General features: G+C 49.1%; 12 protein-coding genes across 12 annotated transcripts; 5 read left to right on the top strand and 7 right to left on the bottom strand.

The window, feature by feature from the left end:
• Window positions 1-1,586: 1,586 nt before the first annotated feature.
• Window positions 1,587-4,494, bottom strand: N7466_004289 (putative DNA mismatch repair protein (Mlh3); the record flags this gene model as incomplete). Its single annotated transcript, XM_057163686.1, has 2 exons — window positions 1,587-4,195; window positions 4,248-4,494. The coding sequence occupies 2 exons, from the start codon at window positions 4,492-4,494 to the stop codon at window positions 1,587-1,589; spliced, it is 2,856 nt and encodes a 951-aa protein (XP_057022367.1).
• A 429-nt stretch (window positions 4,495-4,923) lies between these two features.
• Window positions 4,924-6,341, top strand: N7466_004288 (uncharacterized protein; the record flags this gene model as incomplete). The annotated part of the gene is made up of 2 exons (XM_057163685.1): window positions 4,924-4,957; window positions 5,023-6,341. 2 exons carry the CDS (start codon window positions 4,924-4,926, stop codon window positions 6,339-6,341), a joined length of 1,353 nt encoding a protein of 450 aa, XP_057022366.1.
• A 396-nt stretch (window positions 6,342-6,737) lies between these two features.
• Window positions 6,738-8,677, bottom strand: N7466_004287 (cytochrome P450; the record flags this gene model as incomplete). Its single annotated transcript, XM_057163684.1, has 5 exons — window positions 6,738-6,842; window positions 6,913-7,713; window positions 7,794-7,912; window positions 7,989-8,241; window positions 8,369-8,677. 5 exons carry the CDS (start codon window positions 8,675-8,677, stop codon window positions 6,738-6,740), a joined length of 1,587 nt encoding a protein of 528 aa, XP_057022365.1.
• A 1,038-nt stretch (window positions 8,678-9,715) lies between these two features.
• On the top strand, window positions 9,716-11,185 carry N7466_004286 (uncharacterized protein; the record flags this gene model as incomplete). The annotated part of the gene is made up of 5 exons (XM_057163683.1): window positions 9,716-9,874; window positions 10,029-10,404; window positions 10,485-10,602; window positions 10,695-10,762; window positions 10,857-11,185. 5 exons carry the CDS (start codon window positions 9,716-9,718, stop codon window positions 11,183-11,185), a joined length of 1,050 nt encoding a protein of 349 aa, XP_057022364.1.
• Window positions 11,186-12,270: 1,085 nt separating this feature from the next.
• On the bottom strand, window positions 12,271-12,714 carry N7466_004285 (uncharacterized protein; the record flags this gene model as incomplete). Its single annotated transcript, XM_057163682.1, has 1 exon — window positions 12,271-12,714. The coding sequence occupies one exon, from the start codon at window positions 12,712-12,714 to the stop codon at window positions 12,271-12,273; it is 444 nt and encodes a 147-aa protein (XP_057022363.1).
• Window positions 12,715-13,270: 556 nt separating this feature from the next.
• Window positions 13,271-13,650, top strand: N7466_004284 (uncharacterized protein; the record flags this gene model as incomplete). The annotated part of the gene is made up of 2 exons (XM_057163681.1): window positions 13,271-13,488; window positions 13,521-13,650. 2 exons carry the CDS (start codon window positions 13,271-13,273, stop codon window positions 13,648-13,650), a joined length of 348 nt encoding a protein of 115 aa, XP_057022362.1.
• A 1,867-nt stretch (window positions 13,651-15,517) lies between these two features.
• Window positions 15,518-16,997, bottom strand: N7466_004283 (uncharacterized protein; the record flags this gene model as incomplete). Its single annotated transcript, XM_057163680.1, has 2 exons — window positions 15,518-16,762; window positions 16,878-16,997. The coding sequence occupies 2 exons, from the start codon at window positions 16,995-16,997 to the stop codon at window positions 15,518-15,520; spliced, it is 1,365 nt and encodes a 454-aa protein (XP_057022361.1).
• An 868-nt stretch (window positions 16,998-17,865) lies between these two features.
• N7466_004282 (uncharacterized protein) lies at window positions 17,866-18,985 on the top strand (the record flags this gene model as incomplete). Its single annotated transcript, XM_057163679.1, has 2 exons — window positions 17,866-17,988; window positions 18,044-18,985. The coding sequence occupies 2 exons, from the start codon at window positions 17,866-17,868 to the stop codon at window positions 18,983-18,985; spliced, it is 1,065 nt and encodes a 354-aa protein (XP_057022360.1).
• Window positions 18,986-19,216: 231 nt separating this feature from the next.
• Window positions 19,217-20,737, bottom strand: N7466_004281 (FAD-binding oxidoreductase; the record flags this gene model as incomplete). Its single annotated transcript, XM_057163678.1, has 3 exons — window positions 19,217-20,376; window positions 20,448-20,520; window positions 20,549-20,737. 3 exons carry the CDS (start codon window positions 20,735-20,737, stop codon window positions 19,217-19,219), a joined length of 1,422 nt encoding a protein of 473 aa, XP_057022359.1.
• Window positions 20,738-21,597: 860 nt separating this feature from the next.
• Window positions 21,598-23,001, bottom strand: N7466_004280 (putative bZIP transcription factor (MetR); the record flags this gene model as incomplete). Its single annotated transcript, XM_057163677.1, has 2 exons — window positions 21,598-22,190; window positions 22,722-23,001. 2 exons carry the CDS (start codon window positions 22,999-23,001, stop codon window positions 21,598-21,600), a joined length of 873 nt encoding a protein of 290 aa, XP_057022358.1.
• Window positions 23,002-24,773: 1,772 nt separating this feature from the next.
• On the top strand, window positions 24,774-26,246 carry N7466_004279 (CENP-N/CHL4 family protein; the record flags this gene model as incomplete). The annotated part of the gene is made up of 1 exon (XM_057163676.1): window positions 24,774-26,246. One exon carries the CDS (start codon window positions 24,774-24,776, stop codon window positions 26,244-26,246), a length of 1,473 nt encoding a protein of 490 aa, XP_057022357.1.
• A 681-nt stretch (window positions 26,247-26,927) lies between these two features.
• Window positions 26,928-27,639, bottom strand: N7466_004278 (uncharacterized protein; the record flags this gene model as incomplete). The annotated part of the gene is made up of 4 exons (XM_057163675.1): window positions 26,928-26,950; window positions 26,987-27,122; window positions 27,176-27,403; window positions 27,601-27,639. 4 exons carry the CDS (start codon window positions 27,637-27,639, stop codon window positions 26,928-26,930), a joined length of 426 nt encoding a protein of 141 aa, XP_057022356.1.
• Between the last annotated feature and the right edge of the window lie 236 nt (window positions 27,640-27,875).

The raw sequence follows: 27,875 nt of genomic DNA, 5'->3' as shown, positions 1-27,875 counted from the left end.
ACATATACCAGCTTGACCAGCTTTTTGTAGATAGTTCAAACATTGGATGTTGAGAGCTCGTTGTGAGATGGACCCCACATGTGCAGAGCCGGAAGTGCGCACCTCGGCGCTGCCATCGGGTTCGATCGCGTCTGCCTTTAGCATCATCTGGGCTAAGATGGTTTCACTGAGTTTCAAAGTCCAGCTTCTTGGGGTCGGTGGGCATATCGGCAAAAGATTCATCGCACGCGGGGATGAGCACCTGTTGGAGGTATCCAGTCAAAGCAGTCAGCTTCCCTAGCGCACCGGGTATGAGTTTGAGCTTGGGTGGTCGTCCCTGATTCAGGATTGTAGATCAATATTTCAACTCGTCTTGAACTGAGGTATTTTCAGGCCTTGGAAGTTGCATGGGACCTAAAAGAACGAAGAACGAGTCTACGAACGGGGAGCGAGGGCGAGAACGCAATGCTGTGGATTGAGTGCTGCAAGGAAGGAAGAGGAAGAAGCTTGGTAGGTAACAGTTGAAAGGAAAGGTGCTTAATGGAGAACAGTAGACTGGAAGTTTGAAGGGTACAAAGCACTTGAGCACACATTATCTGCCCAGATGGAGATATTGAGCACTGCAATCCTTCTATCGAGAGCAAACCATTTAAGATGCATTTTTAATTCATACTACTAGGTATTTCCTATCCTGGCAAACTGATTCTCCATATCGCACTACGTCACCCCACAAAACAACATTTCCTCTAGTTCTCCAAGAGCCTCAATCAATTTCACCCAAGGACGCCACAAACCTTCCCATCCCCACAAAGAGCATCGCATGGACACCCGAATTCGCAAAGAAGACGACGCGAAAGACAAAACCTTCAAATGGGGGGGTCAATTAAGTACTTGATGCATCCATCTATATCCTGTTTCGTATCCAAAATGAGCAGTCCTTGCATATTACCCCTCCACCACTCTCTAGGCCCACGCTATTCCAAGTCGCACCGTCCATAATCCCCATGCCACGTCAGACAAGATCGGATCCCTTCCCCACGAGCCCTCCTGCAAGGGATACGTCAACTCGCAAGATGTACAGTACGGGTCCATCTATGGATCTGCAAGGCGTCAAAATGAGACTTATCGGAAACTATTTTCGCTCTTGCATATTTCGTGCAAAGGTTGCAGATTCTTGGTTATGCGTGGTTGATCTGGTTCATGCTTGGGTCTTTTGTATAACCTTGCGACGTGGTGGCGAGCTGAGGGATCAATCCCGAGGTCGGGCCGTGTGTGTTTTCATGGTCCGGTGACTGTATTGCGCTGTACGCTGGAGGAGGTTGTATGGGTTTGTATTGGTTTTTGGTCTTTTTTTGTGCGTGGGGCGTGGCTCTTTGGCGTGGGAGATGTGATATATCATTTTTGGTGGGCTTGGGCCGGCTTAAGTTGACCTGCCAAGACATCTTTGCCGTATAGAGTGGGATTTGAATGCGCACTGAATGCGAAAAATGATGTTTTACTTGACCCAGGTGATTGATTGATTGAATGATAGTTGTGATAGTAGTGTCATGCTCAGGTGAGGACGTTGGAATGGATATGTCTGGTTGAACTTGTACCTATGGAACCAATCAGTCAACATTTGTATGTACATATTGCGCTTGAAAGGCCTCTACAAAATTCAAGCCTGAATCTTCATAGTCATTACTGTCAGCTGCCATGCCCTCATAAAAAGATTCAACCTCGTACTCTGGTCGTGGCCGCAGATCAAGTATGGGAATCATGGAAGGCCGTCCATGGGCACACTGAAACGGGAACGCACACCGAGCCAGCCGTGAAACCAACGTCCTGCAATCATCAATGCTCAATGGGTCGTTAAACATAATAGCCCCCCGGCAGGCACGGGAATTCAAAAGATCAAAGATACCCTGGGGACAACCACTCATCCTTTGTACCCAAGAATGCGGGGCAGGGGATTCTGATTCAGGTTCCGCGAGAGAGGCTTCGTTGTCGTTGTTCATCTCATCGCCCCGAGTCTGGCTATTTGCAGAGGCCATCCCCGCACCCAGTGGCTTCCTCCTACCGGTTTCCTCGTTTGTCCAAATTTCACGGCGAAGGAGCTCAATGATTATCCTAGGCTCTAAGCGGCATCTCTCTGCAATCAGGGCTGGTAACAATTGGATAGAGACGGTGGACTCGGAGTCTGACGTTTCGTCTATATGGTACCATATTCCCCAGTCTTGAAAGAAGCTTCGATATCGGTGAAAAAGTGTAGCTTCTGTCGAAGAAATTTTGAAAGTAATCGGGTTGATCTCAACAGTGCGAACCTCATTCTGATACGGCAATTCTGTTGAAATAAACATCTCCTCGAATAATTGTTCGATTCGACAACGTTCATCTGCGGCATGTTGGTCGATCAATACCAAAACAGTCTCCTGTATACTGGAGCTTTGTGAAGGTGCTGCGTCCAGTTTGGCGAGAATATACTTTTGATCAACTTGTGCGATGATCGTGGCCTTCATTAGGCTTTGGCGTTGGAGCTTTCCTTTGAACTTGGTAATTTGGGCAGCCTCCATATTTCCAAAATCATGAACACAGTTGCGAGACGAAACCGTATTCAAGTAATCCGTTTCGGGATCAAAGCTCGGTAAAGGTATTTCCGTGCGGGTAAATGTAGGGTTATCCCACGATTTCAGCAAATTTTCTACCCAAACCTTTGGGGTGGATGATGATTCTTGGGCACCACCTAGTCTTGGTAGATTTGATCTCGTGGGTTTGCCAAGCACAGTTGGTTGGACTGTCTGACCCGTTCGTGAATTAATCATATGTGTTTTCCCGGTACGCTGATTGACCCAAGGAATCAATTTGTCGGCCGTAGATGATTCATTCCCAACTTCATCCTTAGAAGCTTCTTTTCCATTGCCTTCAGGTGTTTCGGCTGGCAGGTCCATGGTACACTCTTCTTGAGTTGTCTGGCTCCGCGGACGCTCAGGTAACGTCAAGATCTGTTCCCCCAGGCGGCTAGCAGTATTTCGACAGGGTGCATGGCTGTCAAACTGTTTTGCAGTCTTCACCCTAGACCAACTGTTCAGATTCTGGCTTGAATTTGAATGCTGCGGTCGCTGGAATGAAGGAAGTTTGATATTCTTGTCAAGGGCCTCTTCTGTACTAGATGCCGCACCTCGATTCTTGGAAAACGATTCAGCCCGACTTTGACCGACTGAAGGGCCTCCTTGATCACGATCTGGCATCCTGCTGTGCCGCTTCGTGATCCGGGGTCTCATATTTTGTTGCTTGAGAAATTCCAAGATCATTGCCTCGAGGAGGTCGGTGACGCGTTGAAAAGACTTGTCTGAACTCGGGGATATCCCATCACCATCTTCATCTAATGTTAGAGATGTACTGTTATCGATGCGTATATAGAACATCGGCCACTTGTTGACAGGTTTCGAGGAATTTCTGCCACTGACACTACTTGGGGCCTCGGAGTACCCTAGAACAGGAGATTGAAATGTAGCAGTACTACTGCGAGATAAATTAGAGATCCCAAAGTCCGATAGAGATATCAGACGATTGATCTCGTTGAAGAGCACATTGGAACCGCTCGATAGCACCGGATCGTTACCTAGTGAAATGAATTGGATCTTTTTGGAGGGACTGGGGACAGTGGAAATTGCTGCCCAAATGGTGAGATCGGGAACACTAGCCGAAATGACATGCCATGAATCCAGTTTCCTAGAATTGAGCATCCCGGATTGCGCCAAAATCGATCCAATCCGGCGTAGGCCAATTTCATTTGAGATATTCACACTATCACCCCGTGGATATTTATCAAGGCGAATAGAGATTCTCTTGCCCCGCTCCGCATCGGAGATAACCAATCTCAGTAGGAGAGGGTTGGCTAACATGAGAGCGGCCAGCGAACATCTCAGACTATCCCATTCTCGATCCAACTCATCCTGTCTTTCCAAGGCAAGGGCGCGACGCTTGACACGTACTGGCATATTGCCAAAAAGGTCATTCACCGTCACACATGTGCCGTGTTCACCAAATCGAAGATCTTGATGCGCAGGCGCTGGGATCAAACGCGCCACGGGCATAGAGCGATGAAATATAACCGAATTTGTGGTTTTTTCTTGGACATGGCAGGATGTCACAGTAAGCAAAGATAGCGCACTCAGAGCGAATAAGAAGAGACCGCGTTGACCATATTTGTCTGTCTTTTGGAAATTGGAGGTGTCTGTACTGCGAATTAGCAAGTGTGTAGACATTTCACAGCCAGAGGGACATACGATGAGCTTTCCCAAGCCCCCCTGTGGCCTCAAATTCAACGGAACGAATTCCATCGCCATCGTCTTCGACGATACAACCCCCACGCTTAAAATCCACGGAGATGTGGACAGTGCTGGCATTTGCATCTAGGGCATTTTTGACCAATTCCAAAACCACACCGTTTAGATGGGTGATTGAGATGGAAGACTTAATCTTGGCAGCAACATCTGGAGGGAGAGCTTGGATTCCTGCTCTGGGCGATGGCATGATCTGCGCATCCACTAGCTCAAATATTGAGCAGATCGTTTAACAAACTATGTTTTTGTCTTTCCATAGCAACGACGGTTGGCTGACTTCTAATGACGGCAAGAGCGTTGCCACTTTTGTCATGGTTGTCACATTGCCCAGCTAGGCGTGTAAAAGTAAAAAATAACTGAATGTTTCAGGAATGAAGCCAAAGTCCAAAAGTTCTTTCTTATCCTTACAAAAAGTGAAGTTGAGGAATTCCAGACCGAAATGACATCAAGAGTGGGCACATGACCTGCAAGGATTACTGTCGTGCACGGATAAACAGTCAACCCGCAGTGTTTCCATTTGCCTCGGCGCGCACTCTCTCACAAAGCTTCACTTGTTGCCCCTACTAAGTTGTCGGCATTTGGAAGAGGGCGGATCCTCACGTTTCTCCCTAATTCCAATATGGCTACAGCTGAAGGGCCCTCGCGGGCACACGGTAATCGCCCCCAGGAGAAGATGTGGCCTTTGTGAAACATACTAATGACGCACTTGTATAAATAGATCGCAACGGTCGCCGTCACCCATTTTCTAGCTGGATGAAGCGTCTTGCAAGCCTCAAGGGCTCCTCCGAATCTGGCTCAAACCGCTGGTCCCACAAACGTTACGGTTCCACTAAGGGGAAGAAGAGACAACCGAAGAACAACAATAACAACCCTTATCCGTTATCTGGGACACTCAATCGGCAAACAAATCCAAGCGGGTCGTACGAAGAAAGTGAACGAGATGGTCGCGAGTCTCGCTCACGAAGCGATCCATCCCTGGTCTATTCAGCCTACGACAATCATCTTCCAGGGGCGGGCGCGAAATCCGCGGCCCCCACCATCTCGACCATCGGGGATGCCGCAAACTCCGAGGCAGCCTATTCCAAGGCAGGCACAATGGCAACCAACGGCGGAGGCATCAGTACCAATGGCGGAGGAGAAGGAAGCACATTCTCTTCCCCGAACCCCTCGGTGCGCTCGTTGACAACCACCTTGACAACGGTCCAATCCGCCGCACCTTCAACCCAGTTATACCCCACACAGAACAACACACCGAACGGCCCTGGAAACGGAAACGGACATGGACATGGCCATAGTCACGGAGGACACTCGACACAGAATTCCGGCAACCAACAAGTCCAATTCTCCCACCAGTTCCCGACCTCATCCTCCCCCGCTACTGCCGTGCCCCCACATCTTATACCCCACAGCCAATCCATGACCTACACCACCGCAACAGCAAACAATGTCTTGACCGACAACGCCTCCATCCTCACACTAGCCAGCTCCTCCAAACGCCGTCGCAGAAACTCCCTCGATACAAACGCCTCGGTCCGCGGTCTCGCGCCCTCATCCGTCTTCGGTGGAAGTCGCGAGAGCCTGCCCTTGAGCGTGCTGGGTGGAACTGTCGTCGACCCGTCCAATACCTCTGCCTTCAATGCCCAGGGCGTGCTGAGTCGCCCCAGCATTGTCGGACTGGCTAGCGCCGAGCGCATCAGTGTGTACTCGGCATCCGGCGTTACGCCCATTGCGCCTATCGCGAGCGCCGCAGGTGAGCGGGGAAGCTTCTATACCAAGCCAAGCGCAACTGCTGGTGATGGAGCTAGTATCCGGAGTGGCTCGCCCTCACATGGTCGCAATGATAGCACCGCTGCTAGCATTACTGGCGTCGGCAGCCCGCTTGTCATGGCGTCTGGTCGGGTCAGTCGCAGAAGCTCCGGGTGGGGAGAGATTACGGGCGATGAAGCGGACGAAAGAGGTTCGGCTGACCGCATTGATGAGAAGCCTGCTATGAAGCCTGACTCTAGCTTTCAAGAAGAGCTCAAGGACGAATTCTGATTTTAAATGAGGTGATCGCATAGACCTCGATGATGTAACGCAAAGACAGCGAAGCGATTGACTTGCTTCGGGTTCCTTTTTTCTCTTTTTTTTTTGGTTTCTTGCCGTTTTTCACTTGCTTTCTCTTATACTAATGAACTCACGCATGGAACTTGGATTCGGGGGTATCTGTGGGCTAATTTTGTGGTGTTTGTCTTCTTTCCTTCTTTTTCACGCTGGCGTTTTTTCTTTTCTCTTTGGGTCGGACTTGATATCCTTGCGCTTTTACCTTTGCTTCCGTGCATAAACTTGCAAATTGAATCGTGTATTCATAAGAACGAAGCTACATTCACTTGACCATCTTTTTATGTGCATCCATCGGCTCAGTTTAACCTTCTTGAAAATATATGATCGTGATCATTGAACCACACGACGACGACGAATGATCATCGGCATATCGTATTGGTAGACGAACCAAGCATCCCGATACTTCCACTCGTGCTTGGGATCAACCAATTGGATCTGGAAAAGAGATTAGCTCAAGGATAAAAGAAGCACAAAGGCAAATAGAGCCACTCAAAGAGCCACTCACATCAAACAAGTTGTAAAGCGTCGCAATCAACTTCTTAATCTCCAACATAGCCAAATACCTCCCCATACAAATCCGACCACCACCCCCAAACACAAAATTAACAGTATCCTTCATCCGCCTCAATCTCGCCTCAAACGCCTCCTCGCCCTCCCCTTCGCTTCGAAGCCAGCGATCAGGATCAAAGCTATCAGCATCCTCTCCAAAAACTCCGTAATCCCGACCCGTCACAAATGGATTCGATCCAACCTTCGTCCCAGCGGGCAAGTACCGTCCATCCGGTAGCGTAAACCCACCCTCCGGCACGACTCGTTCAAACACCATCGCAATACCGGGGTTGAGCCGCATCGACTCCCGAATCACCGCGTCGAGATACGGGAGGTCGCGAATTAGGACCCAGGGCGCGGGTTTGGAGGCTGGGAGTGCGGCGGCTGAAAGCTCGGCCGCTAGCTTTGCGCGTGATGCTGGCGCTTTGGCGAGGTAGTAGAGGACGGAGCGCATTGTTGCGGAGCTGGTGTCGCCGCCGGCGAGGATGCTGAGCATGAGCCAGTTGACGATTTGCTGGTCTGTTACGACGTCCGGGTTTGTCTGTTTTAGTTGCACGTATTTGTCCAGCGTGTGAGCTACGGTGCCGGTGCCGGCGGGGGTTTGCTTGTCGGCTAGTTGGGCCTGGTATTCTGCGGCGACTTTGAAGGCGTACAGGACGCCGGTCAGGGTTGGTTTGGGGCCGATGCGCTTGATGGGATTTTTGTCGAGGAGGTTGTCTAGCCAGGGGATTTGGGAGATCTGGGATTTGATAAAGCTCTTTTGTTAGTTGTTTATGTTTTGCGTTGTTATTGTGAGCGTTGATGGCGAGGTGGGTAGGTGCAGTTTGTGTTACGTACGGGTGCGAAGTAGATTAGGCCAGCGGTGGAGTCGGTGATGAGGTTGTCGACGTCCTTTTCTTGGTCAATGAAACCGTAGTGGCGGCCGAAGCTGAAGTTTGCGGTGACATCCCAGGCGACTAGGGTTAGGAGGTGGGAGATTAGCGGGATGTTTATGGGGTAATTTTCAATATGGGATGTATGAATTCGACTTACAGAATCCAATCCATTCATCGGCTGGACAAACCTTGCCGGCGTTTTCACCGTCGACGAATCTCAGGGCTAGTTTGTCCACGAACTTGGTGAGAGTCTCGTCGATCAGAGGCTCATATTCGAGAACCTTGGTCATACTCCAGAGGCCACGAATGTGGCGGATATTTTGATTATGCCAATCTTCATCCTGGGTGTTGAATAGGTTGGATAAACGATGACCTTCGATCAAGACATCATTGGGCCTATACATATCACTCTGTTACATTTCGTCAGCGGGATGTGTTGAGATATTGGAATCAATACTTGCATTGTATATGCGATGCGAGTGAATGTATAAACGAGAAGAAAAGGGAAAAAGAACAAGAAAAGATTTAGATGCACACCTTCTTCCATGGATTACGAGTCGAGTAGATAGTCCGAATCAGATTCGGATCAGAAATGCTCACGCAATTAGGACCAATCTGCACAGCAGTTCCATACTTGCGGTGCAGCTCGACATGCTTCAGATCCACACGGCCCCGATATGTGTGAAATGCACGCCAGAGATCGGTGATCTTGGCCAAACGTGGACCAGGAATCACTCTCAACGGCGAGAAGAAAACATCCCAGCCTAGCTTTGTGAGACATAATAATCCCAGGGCAAGAAGGCCCTGGGCCCACAAGCTAGACGGCAGTGAAGACCACACATCCATTGTGGCCAAGACCTAGCACAAGACAAAAGTACGGAAAAAGGAAAAAAAAGCAAAGAGAAAGCGTTCGCGCTTGCGGTGTGTAAAGAAGAGCAGCTGTTACGCATATGCAGGAAGCTAGGAGTTCAAGGGAACTAACATCACAAATTGTTTTAGGAGCCACGAGGGACCCTGGAATTTGGGGAAGACGAAACGCCTGAAAATTAGACGGGAACGGGAGGTCAATGCGAGGACGAGTTCCAGGCCTTCAAATGTTGGATTACTAGTAATTTACTACTAGAATCAAGTGCTAGTTAGTTAAGGGCTAACGGGGACTGCTGAAGAGTACTAAGGACTACTTGGGACTATGTCCCGTTAATGCGGAGCTCAATTAACGAAAATGACCAGTTTGGACCTTTCATCTTTGGCACGAAACGGGGAAGGGCGGGATGTGGAGACCAGAGTTGATGTGGCGTGGACAATGCAACTGTTCGTTTAGAGCAGTGGGGAGCTTTTTTTTCTTTTCTTTTGCTAGTCAAGAGAATACGGGAATAAGAGGAAAGGTGGGAAAAAATAAAAATAAAGGAAGAAAAGAGAGGGAAAAGATCCAACATTGAAAAACCTTGGAATCGTGCTTTTTTTTCGAACATGTCGTTTTAAAGATGCTTTGATCTCACACGTCTTTGCAGGATGAGGCGAAAAGGGAATAGGCCTTGCATTGACTACATAGAAAATCCATAGAAAATATGACAGATCGGAAACCCCCGTAAAAACTATACAAAAAGCAACGAACCCACTTACTTAGGTAGGAATGACCCATCTGAACCACCAATTCCTCCTGTCATATTTCCTAACTTCGTTTAGACTGGTTTCGGCTTATAGTAAGAAAACTTTACTGCTTAAGATCTCTACACCCTGCATGTATCCCTGTGTTTCTCTCCTTGACCCCATATATACTCGGGTCCAGAGAAGTGAGCCCTAGAGGGTCATACAAAAGTTCTTGATTTTTTTTATTTTTTGCTGTGCTCTTTTTAGCGTGCCCTTTCCCATCCACCCTTCAACATGTCATCCGACTCGCAAGAGAGCAGGGCTCCTTTGGTCAGGGGCGTGATGTGGGTGATGGCGGTGGTTCCTTTGGTTTTCGTTGGCATTCGTTTATATGTCCGGTGTTACGTGAAGCGGGTTTTTGGCTGGGACGATTTTATCATTATTATTGCGACGGTGAGTGCACTCGTTCTATCCTCGTCAATTCTATTCAATCTTCATTTCAGTCCATTTCAATTCAAATCAAATGCAATATTCAATTGACTACTTATCCTATCCTGGTCGCTGAGAAAATATCCGCTGACTCTCCATTCTTAACCCCCCCGATCAGGCCCTTCTGATCGCTTACGCTGCCGTGTGTCATGTTGCCACGCAGTATGGCCTGGGCCAACATCTAGCTGTCGTGGAAGAAAATCCTGATAATCTTATTACCGTGGCTTTGCTATGTGATATTGGCGAAGCTTTGGCTATCATGGCTTGTACTTTGGGAAAGACCTCGTTCGCTGTCACCCTCTTGCGCATCGTCGTCAAGAGGTGGATGACTGTAGTCTTGTGGGTGGTCATCGTGACTATGAACTTGGTCAATATCTTGACGGCTATCTTTGTCTTTGCTCAATGCAAGGATCCTCGACATCTATGGAATCCTGCCATCCCTTCCGAGTGCTGGTCTTCGGATGTTTTTACTAATTATTCGCTGTTTGTCGGAGGTGAGTTCCAGTTACGTACTTGACACGTTCATTCTGCCTTGTCTCTTCGTCTTCCTTCTCTTACTAATGTTCTCATATAGCATACTCTGGTGCTCAAGACTTTGTCCTAGCACTTCTCCCCTGGTCAATTGTGTGGAATCTTCAGATGAAGAAGAAGGAAAAGTTTGGCGTTGCCTTTGCCATGAGTCTGGGTGTCTTGTAAGTTATTGTTGATGGGACTCTATTGGAAGATTCCCAGCCAATTCCTCCTATAACATGTTATACTGACTTTCGCCCGTGCTGTTCCCCAGCGCCGGTGCTGCCGCCATCGTCAAGACAACATTCCTAGTAGCACTGTCCGCTAAAGCAGACTTCACATGTAAGACGACCTAGCACCCAAATTGCCTCTAACGCTATATAAAAAAAAAACAGCAAGAAACAAGTCAGCTAATTTTCAACTTCGATCTGATTAGGGGAACTGGCCCCCCTGCTCTACTGGGCTGCCGTGGAAGACGGTCTGGCCATCACCGCTTCTTCAATCCCGGCTTTGAAACCTCTCTTAGTGAGCATGTTCCCTAGCTCAGCAGAAGACAACTACAACATGATCTCTTATCCGCCCAAAGCCCCTTCTCGGAAAGTCTTTGATAGTTCCGAGGGAGAGACGCAGACGGATATTGGGCGGGAAAGTCTCCGCGATGCGGGGAGTCAGACTGCTATTGTTGAACCGCAGTCTCCCGTGTTGGGGAAAGAAAGTATTAATTTGACTACGGAGGTCTCGGTGATGTATTCTCGGTCTCCATAAAATATTTAAAAATGGATATATGTTTAATGATTCAAGTTCGATGTTCAAAGGCTCCATCCAGGGTTGTCCTCCTTACAAGGTTTACCCAGTTTACTTGTGATAGTTATCGGTAATACGTTACAGAGTGACCCGCGGAAGAATTTATTGAAGTTTTGACAGCGGGAAACTATGGAGCAGGATTGACTACCTACCAAGTTTCCACCGAAAAGTCAGAATCGATCAAACTCCCAAGAGCACTATGAGTACAGTCGTCCGAGATCCAACTAGAAAGAAGAGAGATCAAAAGCCCACACAAACTGTGTTGATAATCAAGCTGCAGGGTGTTGGGCACTATTTTAGGATTGTCAGTCAGTGGGAAGCTTTAAAAGAAAGCAAATGGAGAAAATATCATAAGCCACGTACACATATCTTTGCGCCACTTGGATTGGAAGCAGGCGGACAAACGTTCGTATTGAGACAGCAGCCGGGAAGCGGTCCACCCGTTATACAAGTCGTCAAAGCCGGACACTGTTATACTCTCAGTTCTAGTCCCAATCAATCACTAGGGCGGATGGCGCTTACGCATATTCCTGATGCGGCACAGAAGGGCGTGGCGGCAGGACAGCTGATACAAAGCCCATTGACACAGGCCCCACCACCGGGGCCAGGTGGGCACTAGTAAATTTAATACGTTAGCCGACGAAGGAGGAAAAACCCCCCCAATCCCATATTCTTCCAATCACCGAATACGGAATGCGCATACCGATTTATTGCACTGTCCACAATTGCTCAAGCTTTTAGTCAAGTCAGCGCAGACACCATTGCAACAAGCAGGCAGTGTGCCAGTGCAGGTAGGCGTAGTGCAAGCTCCACAATGAGTGATATCCGAGCTGAGATCCGTACATGTCCCATTACAGCAAGCAGGCTCCAGGCCTCCGCACGGGAACGAGAAACAGTTACCACAGTGGTTAACGTCCGAGGCGAGATCCGTGCAATTACCGCTGCAACAGGCCGGGTTCACGCCCGTACACGCGGGCGTCGTACAGGCTCCACAGTGGCTGGTATTGCTTGCTAGATCCGTGCACGCGCCGCTGCAGCACGCCGGCTTAACCCCGACACATGGGAGCGTGAGACAGGCGCCGCAGTGGTTCGGGTCGATGCTCAGATCCGTGCATGTGCCGGAACAGCAGGCTGGGGAGACGCCCGTGCATGCTGTCGCGTTGCAAGCGCCGCAGTGTGTCAGGGATGAAGAGAGATCGGCGCAGGTCCCGTTGCAGCACTTGGGGTTCACGCCCGTACAGGTTGCCGCTGTGCAGGATCCGCAGTGGAAGCTGTCGGCAGAGAGATCGGTGCATATTCCTGAGCAGCAGCCTGGTAGGGTGCCGGTGCATGGGGAAGCGCTGCATGAGCCGCAGTGTTGGGGGCTGGATAGGAGGTCTGCGCAGGTGCCGTTGCAGCAGGCGGGGAGGAGACCGGTACATGGGGCTGCGGTGCAGGATCCACAGCTCGCTATGCTCGTGGATAGATCGGCGCAGGTGCCGTTGCAGCATGCTGGTATTTGGCCTCCGCATGGGAGCGCATTGCAGTTGCCGCAGTGGTTTACGTTCGAGGTGAGATCGGTGCAGTTTCCTGAGCAGCAGCTTGAGGCGGTTGGTGGGCACTATATATAAATGGGGTTTCAATATTCTTAGCTGAAGATTCTCCCTCTTTCTTTTGTTTCTGAAACAAAAGGGAAAAAAAATTGATATACAATACTTACGGCAGTATTGCATGCACCACAATGAGTGGTGTTGGAATTCAGATCAGAACATGCTCCCGAGCAACATGCCGGAGTGACTCCAAGACATGGAGTTGTGATACAGGCGCCGCAATGGTTGGGATTGGAGTAAAGGTCGGCACAAGTTCCGAGACAACAAGCAGGTTGAACCCCGGTACACTATCGTGTTCTCAAAATTAGCAACCTTGGACCTCAATCTCTTTCTGATACCAGCTCACAGTTGTACTACAATTTCCACAATGATTGGCATCCGTCGCGACATCAGTGCATTCTCCCGAGCAACACTCGGGTATTATTCCCAGACAAGGCGTGCTAGTACAATCACCACAATGGAGAAGGTCAGAATTCAGATCGGCGCATGTACCCGAACAACATGCTGGATCGACTCCCGTGCACTGCGAGCATTTATTAAGCAGAGCCAGTGTGGATGGATAGTAGTCAGACTCACGTTCACCCCACAGACACCACAGTTTGTGGCAGACGCGGTCAGATCAGCGCACTTTCCAGAGCAGCAGGCGGGAATTGTTCCGGTGCACTGTAAAAATCGGTAAGTACTGAGCTTTTCACTTGTCTGGAAAGTAAACTGGGAAAGTTCTGGACTTACCACTGGCGCATTGCATCCTCCACATCGCTGGATGCTCGAAGCCAGATCTTGGCAGGTACCATTGCAACAGGCTGGTTGCAGCCCAGTACACTAGTGCTTGTTTAGCCAGAAATTAAAATATTTCCAAGAAATGATGAATCGCTCGCTCACTGGAAACGCATTACAACTACCACACTTGGTCAAGGACGTGGCGAGATCTGCGCAGCTGCCGAAGCAGCAAGCGGGTTTTTGTCCAATGCACTAGGGAACATCTCATCAGTTCATTTCCCTGCCAGAATGTTTGATCTTAACTCAGTCTACCGGTGGGCCATTTATGGAAATTCAGAAATTTAAAAGAAATGACATCTTACGGTGTTGTTGCATGTTCCGCAGTTGGTAGTGCTCTGACCAAAATCCGTGCAAGTTCCTGAACAGCAGCCAGGAACTTGTTGCCCCTCACACTGAAGGCGATGTTAGCATTTATTGAATAGTGTAGGTCCTTCAGACAAAGCTCCAGGAGAATACGTACTGGTGCATTGCAATTTCCACAATTACCAGTGTCTGATTGCGTGTTCACGCAATTAAAGTTACAGCACGTTTGGTTGGTAGGGCACTATAATAAACTCGAGATCAGTTGACCTGTTTTCTTTTTGATAAGATCTCACTTCCAAAACAAACTGGCAGCATACCGGTTTCCATGGAATAAACGGCGCGCATAGACCATTAAAATCTCCAGTTGATAACGGGGTGACTCTTGTAGTTGCGACAACGGATGAGCTTGCATTCAAGGGCTTTGCATCCGAATACAAAAATACGCTTATCCAGATCGCTAATGTGTATTAGAAGTCTAGCCTTCAGGAAGGTGGCTTAGTGTTCAGTCTCTTACCCAGAACTTGCAAAAGAAATAATGTTTTACTGGCCATCTTGGAAAATGCCACCTGCGGGCAGATATTGGGTGAAGCTAGTAAGTTTTCCCCACCTGGGCAGTAGACAAACCCTTAGATCGAATCGGATAGGTTCGAGGCTTCGGCAGCTTGAAATTTGCCCATATCTCTGAGCTCCATGAGGGTCACTGGTTTTAAGTGTTGTTCATACTACCCAAAACCTTTCCCACATGAAAGCCTCGGTGCAGAATGATAAGTTGCAAGGTTTGGATCAATGTTTTCCTTCCTGATTGTGTGACTTCTCTGCATCAATTGATGTCTCTGGGGTTGACCAGAGAGAGGTTATGCCGAGGACTTTTCCAATTGTTGCCTTTTTTATGGCGAGAACCCTACCCCACATGCAGGGTTACTCCGCAAAATTTTATTTGAAAGGCCGACTCATGGAGAGGATAATGCAACAGTAGTTGATTTTTCTTTTTTTCTTTAGTTAATTCCTCGATAAGGTTGTGATACGACGTTCGTATGTTGCACAAATTCCCCGGGGCCGCTTTGAACTCTAGTATTTCACTGAAGATCCCCCGGGGCCGGGCGCTGACTACACCCGGTAACTGGCTAGTTAAGATTCTTGATTATCAATGCGACGGATGGATGGGTGGGCATGTGTTTTTCAAATGTTATCCAACTTTGAAAATTCAAATGCCACATGTGCAGTTATTTTAACAGAACTTGAGATAGACATCAGCTTCAATTCAACGTCGTGTGTATCTTGATGTAAGCTTTTTAGGATACATGGAGCGTTCATTCAATACGTAGTCTGTCACACCATATCCTACTGTAACCAGTGTTCACATTCATTTTGAACGGCTGTGTCACCCGTGAGCTCGAGGCCCCTGGCAATATACCGATGAATGTTGGAATGATAAATTGATTGGGCTGCCCGGGGGGCTGTAAGGACCTCGAAATGGATGTTTCTGTTCTCATTTTCATATACATCCGTTCACGGGTGGCTTATACATCCTTGAATGGATATGCTGATATATTGATATTATGTGCATAGAGTAAAATACGTTGTAGAAATCATGATACTTACAGCATGGAAAAGACATTATTCATAAAGCCCATGGGACCTCGACATCAAGCTTCTCTGCTACCCGCAGAGCCGAGGCGATACACCCCTCCAGCAGAACCATTCCATCCCAGCACCAACTCCCCACAAGCCAAACATTCCCATCTCCATTTTGCCACTGCTTTGAATCGACCACATCTCTCTGTGACCTTGAGCCGAAGATCTCATTTGTCACTTTGCGGCTGGTCGGGGTGCGCAGTGTCCGTGTAAACGTCACACTATGCTCTATTTTGGATGGATCAATGGGAACAATAGGAGAGGTGGTGATAATGACAGAGGAAAGATGCTCATGCGTGAACTCCGTGGATGTAGAGTTCGAACAAAGGTGAATTCGTTCAGGGAGCGGGAGGCCCGGTTCTGAGCGAATGCCTCCATCCACAAGCTGGCTGCATTTCGGCAACCGGTCGAAATCACGATGGATATAAGCTGGAATAGTAGCAGTCGGGATGACAGCTAGCGCACTCCGCAGAGGGGCGAAGATTGCGCGGACAACGTCTGGCGTGACGGCCATGATGACATGGTCATATAGCTTGGATTCCGCGGAGTCGGCTCCATCGTTTCTCCATGTCAATTGGACCTTGGAGCCGACATTCTGGACTTTGATCGCTGCTGAGGAATATCGTACATTGAGACCCTTGGAAAGCTTATCTTGAACTTTGCTGACGCCACCGATGACGGTGTAATGCGGCTTTCGGAAAGTTTTCGCCTGGTAATCGACCAGGTCGATGGCGGGGAAATTCATTAAGGCGTCGTGCGGGCAGGTAGTTACCGCGGACATGATTGGTAGGTAGTAATGCTTCACGAAGTATTGTGGCAAACGTATCCTCGCCGCGTACTGGCCAAATGTTTCGGATGGCCTTGAGCTGGTGGCTTCTTTGGGCTCGATGAAGAATGAACAGATGACGATCCAGATGTGGCAGATTAATAGGTAGAGGATCTCTACGAGCCATGAGATCCATGAGGGTCCTCGGGGACGAAGAGGGAATTGGTGAGTGTGAGATGAATGAATGAAGCGCGTATAGATATCACTCGGATTTGATTCCGAGATTGTGGAAAATGGAAAAATAAATCTTTGCGAGCCATACTCGATTCCCAGGTAGTCGTACATGCGTTTCAGATTGTCGTAGAAGCCGCTTGCAAAGGCTCGCATGGGTAGATCCACGCGCTGCTCTGTCCCTGTGTTGGTTTTTACAGTGAATGATGCAGAATCAAGCGACAATTCTTTTTGCTATAGAGTAGTCAGAGACTTGCGCAACGACTAAGGGTAAATAAACATGAGGGGGGTTTTTTTTGAAAAAAAAAAAACAACAACAACAACAACAACAACAACAACACAAGCCTACCTTCTCGAAAACCTCCACGTCAAATCTAGCGCGCGGGTCATTTCTTAATATATACGCTGTGATGAGGCCGGCCATGCCAGTGCCAATAATGGCAACCGACTGTGGTTTGACCGATGACATGGTATATCCTTAAACGGTGCCATGTAGGGGAACAAAGTTTCGAGTTGAAGATTTGACGGTGACCGCCGAGCGCGTGAAGGAGTTTGCTGCAGGGCTTTGTCAGCCCATTTCTCAGCTGAAAAAAGGGAAATCAAAGGCATAAAACCGAATGAATAAATTGGATAAAAATTTGCCCCTAAAATCTCACCATGGAATTAAAAATCCTCGGCTACTCTCAACGGTCCATGTGACTTGATTTGGGTATCGAGTTGTTGAGCCAATCAGAACACGTCGATTTCGTTTGTCAATGCCGATCGAAGGATTTTAAGTGAAGCTTCTGCCAATCACTCGAGCCAAGACTGTTTGATGCGTTTGTTCCTCGTTTTCCTTCTCTTTCTACTTTGGGAAATGGGTGTGAAGCCGAGGATTGTTTTTGTTTTTGTTTTTGTTTTTTGTTTTTTTTTTTAAAAAAAAGAGAAGAAGTGTAATAAAATCAAACAAAATCATATGTTCAGACTCTGTACTATGTACAAAAAAGCTGATAGTTTGAAGCTCTATCTCCCCCTACGTAACACAACCGGATTTAGAGTGACACAACAGGGCCAACACATTTCGAATGGCAAACATCCCCAACCGGGACTCATGCTTCGATCTTGAACCTTGGAATATCCAGATCGCTTTACCTGGTCAAATCAAATCGCATCTGGACCAGGAAGCTGAAGGGTCTTTGCAGACCAGGTTTTCCAAAGGCTTGGCATCACCCAACCAATCCCGAACTTCAACCTCCTTTATTGTTCAACATAGTGAGAACTGCCAGTGGACCCACATAACCTCGATCAATTAGCCTCGGTGGAGTATCTACTACTCCAAGAGACATACTGTATAAAATATGCCGGCACTCCTCAAGCGGCTCTTCAAAAAGCCCCGTATCGAGACCTATGGACTGGACCATGCCGTTCTTAACATCCAGCTACCGCCACAAACCATGTGGATGAATATGGGCTACTGGGAAGTAAGCACTGGAATACCATTCCACAACCAAAGACTGAAAATCTAACATTTTCCAGTCCACCTCCGATTTTCCCGAAGCTTGTCAAGCCTTGCTTCACCAAGTCTTATCAGCTGGCCTCTTGCAATCCAACTCCCAATGCCTAAGGGTGCTGGATGTTGGATGCGGCTGCGGCGACCAGTCCCTATACCTCACCAGTCTCCACAGGAATGGATCCTCATCCACCGAGGAATCAGCGTCATCCTCAGCCTTGGAAGCTTCTCCTGCTTTTTCTACTCCGCAGGCCCGCCTACAACACGCCCATCCTCATCCATTATTAATAGATACCTATATCGGTATCACCTTAGAGCCGACACAGGCAGGCTTAGCCAAGTCTCGCGTACAAGATGCACGGCGCAAGCAAAATCAAACCCAACCCCAAACTCATACCCAAAACAACAATGGCCTGGATCTTTCCCCGGCAAAAATATTCTGCGCCGATGCAGCTAACCCCGCGACTTGGCTTGGAGACCTACAAACCTCCATCAGCGACCTAGCCAACACCGCACAACAGCCCAGCACGGAAACATGGCTCCTGGCGCTCGACACAATGTACCACTTCCGGCCATCGCGTCGGCCCATTCTGCAATTCGCGCACGATACACTCCACGCCTCGTATATGGGCTTTGATCTTATTCTCGCCGACAATGTTTCATGGTGGCAACTCTTTCTCTTACGAATCATCTGCTGGGCTCTTGGGGCGCCGTTTGCAAATTTTTTGACCAAGGATCAATATAAGCTTCTTCTTCGTGACGTGGGCTATCGGGCTTCGGAGATTAAGATGACGGATGTCTCTGCTCATGTCTTTGATGGGTTGGCGGGGTTTTTGGGGAGGAGGGTCGGAGAGGCCGAGCCGTTTGGGTTGAGGGTTGGGAAGTATCGGGGGGCGAGGCTGGTTTTTGACTGGTGGGCGAGGAGTGGGATTGTTAGGGGGTATGTGGTTGTTGCGAGGAGATCGTGACATAAAAAAATCAATTGATTGAAACCAAGGCGCCTGGGCACCAATCTACGTAGCTGCAATATTTGAAGCCAGCTTGAGTTTGGGAAACCTTGGAAATTATCTAGATACATTTCACGTACATACATGTGTAGAGTGAGTTTGTTTTGAGTCCTGTATATACTGACGAATCTTCTTTCATCTGCAAAGGCAATGTCTCTTGCCATCAATTAATATTTATAACTCAAAACCACTTCATTGGGAAGGCAAAGGGCTCTGTGGGTTGCGAAACACATTATTGGGATCAATATCCCCCTTGATCCGCTGTAACCGGGGCAAGTTATCACCCCAGTACGCCTCAGCTCCATTGGACAAACGAGGATCAACATATCCAGGGTAAGCAGCATATGGGGCCTCATCACTGGTAACGATCTGGTTGACCCCATCCAAGAAATCAACCTGCGTCTGAGTCACATCCCCGAGCAAGTTAATAGAGTAGGTCTGCAGCCAAATAAGCGCATCCCGATGCGCATAGGATGTAGCATCAGACGCAACGGTATTCGTATAGCCGCCCTCAAAATCAAAGATAAGAAACCACAACAACGTGCCCTGGGCCATATTATCCACATATTCAAAGAACCGGTCAACCGTCTCGCTTCTCATCAGCGTCTCATACGTCAATGCAGTAGACTTCGAATAGAAATGAGCCGGGACCCCACCCCCCAATTCCAAGGCAACTTCTTCCGCCCACTCGCCCACCAGCCCGAGCCAGTCTTCAAAGACGACAGCCGTCCCATTCGCACCAGGGAACTGGGACCCAATATCCAGCTCGTCGTACTCCTCTTTCGTGCCGAAGTACGTGCCGGATATAATCACGCTGTCGATCGCCAGCGTGAGCGTTGATGCAAGTTTCCACGTTAGGGCTGGATCGGAGACGTAGGCTTGCCACTGTTTGAACAACGCGGCGCGCGCCGCGCTCGATCCGATCTTCAGACTGAACTCGTATTGCACTGCGGTGCCGGGCGAGGGCTCCGTGCGCACCGTGAACTCCGTGACGATCCCGAAGCCCGATCCCGCGCCTTTGATCGCCCAGAATACGTCTGCGTTTTGCGTTTCGGATGCTGAGATGATGCTGCCGTTCGCTAGCACTACTTGGGCTTCCAGGACGTGGTCTAGTGCCATGCCGAATTGCCGGGCTGTTGGGCCTAGTCCGCCGATCGTGAAGTGGCCGCCGGAGCCGATCTGGGGGGATGTGCCGTGCGACATCGCGCGGCCGCCGGCGTTGTGGAGGCGCGTGGTCACGTCTGTCAGAAGTGTGCCGCTGCCGATTGTCGCTTGCCAGTTCGTGGTGTTCATGGAGAATTGCTGGAATTCTTTCATGTCGACGACGACGGCGCCGTCGACTCCACCTAGGCCTAGTGTTGTTTGATATTAGATTGGCTTCGTCCGATTCATGTTTAATGGAGTTGTATTGGTAGGCACGTACCGTAGTTGCCGTAGCTATGGCCTCCACTCTTGGCTTGGACGGGGTATCGCGGCGCACTTGACAATGGCAGATACTTGTTCCACGGTGGTTGGGAAGCTAACTGCTGCGGGGGTGACGGGAATGTCAAGGTTGTAGATTTCAACATCTACGGCCTGGTAGAAAAGATCTCCGGCGAACGCAACTCGGCCGCTGCCTGCTACAGCTTCTTGCAAGCAGGGCTTCAGGTTATCAGCACTGGCGATGGTGGCTGTCGTGCCTAAAGTCAGCAGTATGAGTCGAAGAGCCGCCATGACGAAGTATTAAATGGAGGGAGGACCCTGATATTTGAGAAAGACAAACACATCTTGCAAAGGGAGGCCAAGATGCTTCGTATATGTACTAGTATGTAGATAATCACATTGTGGGGCTTTATCGTAATGTAGTAATAGCTTATGCCGCGACTAGTCGTGTTTGAAAGGATTTGTTATTGTGGCGGACTTGAAGAGCTGAAGTGCCAGTCAAGATTCAAGACAAAGTTGCGGAGCAGATCTCGAGTGCTTTGTGGGGCATTATCGTTCAGCTGAGAGACGTGTCAAGTCCCTGGGTAGAATGGACCAATTGAGAGGCTGATAAATACGATGGGGGTCCCTAAGAATCACACTAATGTACGTGACTGCTGGAGCTAGCTGGTAGCGACGCCGATCGATTTACGGAACCTCGGAAGTGCTTCGCTGTGGGCACCTGGACTGAGTAGGGCGTGAATGGGCAGGGATCAGATCATGGTTGCCAGGTTGAGAGATGTATGTGGCTATGATGAAGGTTTGGAACCTGGAAGAACAACATTTGAATACTGGGTAGTATAATAAAGTAAGGTGTATTCGTTTAAATTTGCACTTTAGAAATCATCATTCATGGTCACCTGCCAACCCCCTAATATGCAGAGGCCATTTGGAATGACGCTGACTGCTGACCTCCGATGGAGGTAAGAAATAAACAAGACTCGCTGACAACAATATAAACAGAGGGTAGTTTGGGGATGCAACATCGCAAAAACTACCACTTAAAGCTGGAGGGGACAACGGAACCAGTGGAACGAACTAGAGAGGGGATAACATCTTTTTTTTTGTCATCTTTTCGTGTCATTTTTTGAGCTTTATTTTTCTCCATTGCTTTACGCAATAGTTCCAACGCCGTGCTTGGACTCGGAGGGACTTGAAGAAAGCTCGTTGCGTGATGCCAAGAAGCTCTTGAACATATCGGAGATGGCCTTTTCAGACTGCTCGTTGCGCTCTTCGGTTCCATTCTTCTCCATGATCAAACCCCGGAGCCAGTGGTTCTCCAACTCAAGTTGGGTAACACGAGCCTCGAGAGCGTCGTTCTTATCATTGGTCTCCTTCACGGTACGCTCAAGAGCTGCCTCACGCATCTTCTTCTTCACACGGAAACGAGCACTGGCAGCCGTGTTTCGACGACGCTTATCCTCCTCGGCCATGTTACCCAAGGCCTCCTCAGGGAGGACCTCGGGAGCCTTCTGGGTGTTCTTCCGCTTGGGTCCAGCAACAGGACTGGTCGTAGTGGGTGAGATCGGAGAAAGACTCTGAGCGGGTGCTGGGGCGACATTCTGGGGAAGCTGCATGGGAACAGCCGGAGCAGTGGCGGCGTTAGGCGCAGGGATGGCCGCGAAGGGCGCATTGGGCATGTGCACCGGAGCATTCACGGCATTCAGCTCGGTCTGGAAATCGGTGATGTTTGCAAGGCTTCCATCTGTATGTACTGATTAGCAACAATCTATGACATGAATGCATCGCAAATATCCCGATCTCGGTGACTCGAAGTGGCTGGACAGGGGTCCATCACGTGGTATGGTGTAAGAGTGGAGCATATTCGCGTTTGATATAGCCAATTGCCAGGATCAGATCGGGGATAATCAAAAGCGCTTCAAGCGCCACTGCACGGCATGGCCTGCAGGGCCCCGAAAAAAACCTTGACAGGGGTCCAAACTGAGCCTTGGCAGGTCATGGGCAAATTGCACGTTCGAAAGACGCCATATAGGGCCAAGCGTAGTGCAACCGAACCCGACTATTTTGCAGCCACCAATAACCAATCATGCACGTCTTGAGCCATACCACGCAGGGGTTGTTTGCAAGGGTGGTACACCATAAAGTGGTCCCATACAATGTATCAACCGTGGGCCAAAACCAGGATAATGCGATTCAAAAGGGTTGATACCGCATAAACACTTGCCCAACCACATCGAGAGATCCAATAGCAAGCAAATTCAACACTCCGACTTACCATTCAGGAAGTCCAAGAACTTCATATCCCCATTTTGTGTAGATTGGTCAAGCTCGCCATGCGCCGTCTTGTCAACTGGGTCGAAGGAAGGCAGATCCAGGCCGGTAAAGTTATCGAAATCGAAGAACTCGGCGTTGGTGAAAAGGGCCAACTCATCATCGACATTAAAGGTGTTCTGCTGCTGTTGCTGCAGGGCCTGGTCGTATGCGGACGGAATGGCGTTCAAGTCATCGAGATATTGCGAGAAGTTGGGGGCGCGACGCCCATTGTATCCGGCCATGATGATGTTTCGTCAACTTCGGAGTTGAGCTATTCAAATGGAGGCGAAAGAATGTCTTGTTCCGTTGAACATAGACCGTTTCGCGTGGACGGTCGGACGTGACTCGGTCGCGCCGGATGCGGCTCAGTCGGGGTTTGTCGATTCGGTCTTATATAGGACCGCGGTGACGGGATTAAATCTGGGTTGTTGTCGAAGCGCGTAGGTCACCGTTGTCGATTTGTCGATTTGGTGGTGACGGTGAGGTTGAAGAAGGAAAGTAGGAAGAGGGGATTTGGGATCCAGTTTGGGGCCACGAGTGGGTTTTTTCTTTGAGTTTAAAGTGGGGAGGAATCAGTGAGAGGGGTGGGAGTGGATGATGATTAATCCCCCGTTTTCGCCTCTTGAATCATCCGTTCCATACTTTCCACAGTCAAGAACCCCCCCATTTACTTGATTTTATTTTATGATTCATGGAAGAACAGGTGGACTTGTGAAACTCAATGGAAAGCTATCTACTGCATTACTACGTTGTTGGTATTTTCCTATTCTCTCCTTTTAATGGAATGTGTGGTTTACAAAATCCCATTGAAAACGATCGCACAAAAACGAGGCCGATGATCGGAGTCGAACCCACTTGCCATCCACTTCGCGGACCATCTTCCCCAAATGGGGTAATAGAGTGGGAACAGGCCACTCGCACAGTCAACGTTCCAAGCTAACTGGGTTGTATTCTCCCCATCGTCATATGCACAATTGACGTTTCTTGAGGTAAGGTTGAGACAATCGAACACCTTACTCGGACTGGAATTCCAGCGACAAGCGCGGCTTTGAACCAAATCTCTTCCAAACCCCAGAGCGATTCGGCGGTATCGGTGATTGGCAGAGTATAAGGTTCCAACTTGCATTTGTAAGCCCTAGCGCAGCCACACCTGAATCGGGTACAATCACCTTGAACTCATCCTGGTTTTCCCGAGACCACTCCGCCAAGTATAAACTCAGTGCGCAATTATTAATCGGGGTTGCGGAGAAGCGGCAACTATGAGCTTCTCTGTACTACCCTACAACCCTACCGTACGGCATTCGGTATGTATATGACTGATCTCATGTATGATTGCAGGGTAGAGCTGCACAACATCTTTTTTTTTGGGCACGGACGCCGCAACGGCCCGATGGATTAGCGCGGGTTTCTGGCTAGGGGTTCAACTTTTGAGAACGACTTTCTAGAGCCATCATCCATCATTGAAGATACGAACAATATCTCGTGTTGTGCATAATCATCCATGGATGCCACCGGACTATTGATGACGGGCTAGGGTGAGATTGTGTACGGCCTCGAGCAAATACTGGTTTCGGGATTGCGGCCCGATCTAGATTCCTTGTGGTGGCAAGTAGAAGGGGATGGCCCGGATGGGCTATCGACACCCTGAACATGACATTCGCAGAAGGCTCGGTGCATGTGATTACTATTTACAAATATGTGGAATTGGGGATACATTCAAAAGAGTGAGGGGGAATTGATAAACATATATGAAGTCGTTTTCTCAATCTTCATTACACAGTAGGTGCTGTCTCCGGATAATCTTCCCTCCGAATCTCTATTTCTGGTAACACGGTCTTATCTCCACGTGACTTTGTTGATGCCTCGACGCCTTATCGCCCTCAACGCGTGGAATCTAGACATGAAGAAAACAAGACGATCAGATTAGTGCCCTGGAGGCCCAACAATGCGACCAATCTAAACAAGGACTGTACGAAACACCTATCAATCAGTTTCCAGGAAATTACTGCTTGTCATGGCGCGCCCGAAAATAGTACGGGCGCCGACAACAGCCAGTCTTCCAAACAACCTCCGCATTCCCTCGACTACGTCGTCCTTGACCAAGACCCTGGGCAAACTTTCCCGGCCCGCACTGCTGGATCTAGCTTTATCATGGCTTGACGATAAAAACATCGAATCATTCCCGCCCTACCTCAACCGCAAAAATGACAACAACCCCGACGACGAAGAAGCATTACCCTACCCCGCCGCAGAGACCATTGAAGAAGTGCGCCAGGCATACGAGGATCTACAAGAGAGGAAGGGTGGAAAGCGAGAAGTTCTTGAGCGCATTCTAGAGGGCGACTGGCGACACGGAATCACCCTGCGACAGCTCGCAATGGCTGATCTCCGCTACATGGACGACCACCCAGCAAGCTTGCGCTGGACAGCACTCGAGCTTACTCGCATCGAGACTCAATCCAAAGGGTCTTCCGCGAATGAAGACTGGTCCAGCAGCATCCCCCGCATACAAGCCGCCACTTTCGTGAAAGCTCTCCAGCAGGAAATCGCTTCGCTCGTAAAAGCGCATTACCATCTCGCGCGCTCCTCAACCCTCCCTATCACATTCCTGCGCATATTCATCCTTAACTCGCCCTACCAGTCTCCCCGTCAAGCTCCCGAGGTATTCGCCGACTCGTCGCGCGTCATCTATGTTGCTTTCCCGGACAGCTGTCCCTACATCTACACATCCATCACGGCCTCTTCGGGCTCTAAACCATCTGCGCCCTCGTCTAGCTCTATTGCTACGGACCCACGGAGTCTTCAGCGTCTGGTACGCGATGCCGTTCCAAAAGCTCTCTCCCGCCCCCAGGAGCGATATACCGTCAAAGCTACGGCGCTAGCAGCGAAGAATTTGCCAACTCTGTTAGCCCTGCGCGGACCGGGTCGCTCAGCAGCCGCAAATGGTAGCTATAGTATATTTGCAGATGCTGCTCTAGAAGGAAGTCCGTTGGATCCGCGTCCATCTAATACCGTTCCTGCAGAGGAGCATATGCGTGGTGCGAGGAAACCCGTTGATAATGAGGATAAAGAAAATGGGAACGCGGGAGAGGAATCCCAATTGCCTTTCGTTTCATCTAAAAAGCGAGTCTCTGGAATCACTGATCCTAATTTGTTATCACCGACGTCTAAAAAGAGGCGATTAGCCGTGGATTCACGTTTTGGCTCGGCTGGGTCTTCGCTCACTCCCGCACCGTTGGACCGTTTGGATGTTCGACTTTTAGATTTGCCTGATTTCGGCGACGAGGACAATGAGGTGGATAGACTGGCCGGGGCAGTGCCTCCCGTGTCACTGTCGTTCACTGGAGCCGATGTGATTGGTGGTATTCGGAGGCTCGCTGAACTGGGTGTAGTGGATCCGGAACGCATGCCATCCTGGATGACAGGGGAAGAAGCTGTGAGCATGGCTGTTATTCGGGATGGCCGCCGAATCCAGAAGACAGATTGAATGGGCTTGTTGAAATGTTTTGTGTTGTCCCAAACTTATATTGCAAGTGGCGTCTATGGTTTTTGTTCTACGGATTTTGTTAGGCCTTGTGCTATGATACCCATTTTGGTTGGCTTGCTAGGCGACGAGAAATATAGTCATATCAATCCAAAGTTCGATTTTAAGCGATGGACAAAGGTTTCTCCAAATCAATCGTAAGAGGTCTATGAGGTACGTTGAATGAGCTCTTAGACGGCCCGGGACGGAGTCTGGTCCCCATGTCCATGATGTCTGGTCGTGCACATAGTCCCGGTTCCTGGGCAGAAATTTCGAGATCTAGTTATCAACGTAACTGGGACATAGGAATAATACCTTTGTAGTATTCAATACCTATCGGGTACCGGGCCTAAAGCTATTGATAGCGATAGCTCACCTAGCTAATGGGTATCAATGGAAGCATTCTGCACGAAGAACCTAAGCCACCCTCCGCCGCGAAAGATAATTGAAGATATACAACCATGACTGTTGCGCGCCCTTGGTGTTTGAAACTAAACCCGTGCAGCACCAGGCCAAGAAATAAGAATAAAAATCACTGACGCCGAATTATACGGACGGAATGACTTTGTTGATGTGGCCGGTCATAATACGATCGTCGAACAGTTGAAAAACGTGAGTATACTGAATAATCTGCCCAGCAGTCAGTTAGCAAGTGGCAACTGGTGGGACTGAACAAGGGCAGGGATAAAAGGGAAGACTCATACCACGCTCAGTGGACAATCCGAATTGAGACGCCACATTGACGTAGCCATCTTCACCAATGCTGCCGCTATTTCGGATTGTCTCAATGTTGAGATCAGCAGTATCATTCTTCCAAGCCGCACGACTGATATTCATCCTCTGTTAGCCCAGAACATTGCCCAATGCATATCGAATGAAACTAACCAATAAACGCAGCGCACACCCGATTTTCGCGTCGTGGCTGCCCATTGATCGAAGCAGGTCTTGTGGATGTTGTTACCGCAGGCAGCCTTGCACCAGACAGTATCTTCGTGAGGTTCAAATTCCATGAAACAGATAGGACAATCGCCTTCAACGGGCTTCCGATTACCACCCGTAGGCTCAATAGAGGTGGCCTGGAGTCGATTCAGGGGGGAGTCTTGCCATATTTCGCGAACTTCCTATTTCATGGGATTTCATTAGACCGGTGTACACCAATTGAGCGATATCACTTGCCGTGTTCAAGAAAGCCAATTGATACTGAAGGTCACCTGGAGCTCTCAGTGCAAATACAAGAGCTGTATGCGTTGTCAGTATGGATGAAATGGATGACCGGGTAATGTAGAAATGCCGCCCGATTGAAAAATTTTAAACTGACCATAGCAAATGTGCTTGCACTGGTTGCCGCGCTGTCCATCTGGGCAATTGCATGTTGGATCCCTCCCGATGGTTGTCTTATAGATGTTGCCGGTTGAACCGACAATATCGAAAGAAATCTCAGGGTTCTCATCCAGACCTGTGACCGTATGTCCCACCACAAACAATCTAACAAGGTCTTGTTAGCGATGTATATTCAATACACTATATATACTTAGTAAGGATTTGCGGAGTTATACGAACCTCTGCAGCCTAAGGCGCTTGATTCTTTCAAGG

This window comes from Penicillium verhagenii, assembly GCF_028828195.1.
Source record: "Penicillium verhagenii strain IBT 33310 chromosome Unknown utg000005l_segment0_segment0, whole genome shotgun sequence".
Lineage (NCBI taxonomy): Eukaryota > Fungi > Ascomycota > Eurotiomycetes > Eurotiales > Aspergillaceae > Penicillium > Penicillium verhagenii.
The sequence above is the reverse complement of the archived record's forward strand: the minus strand, read 5'-3'. Positions and strand labels throughout refer to the sequence as shown.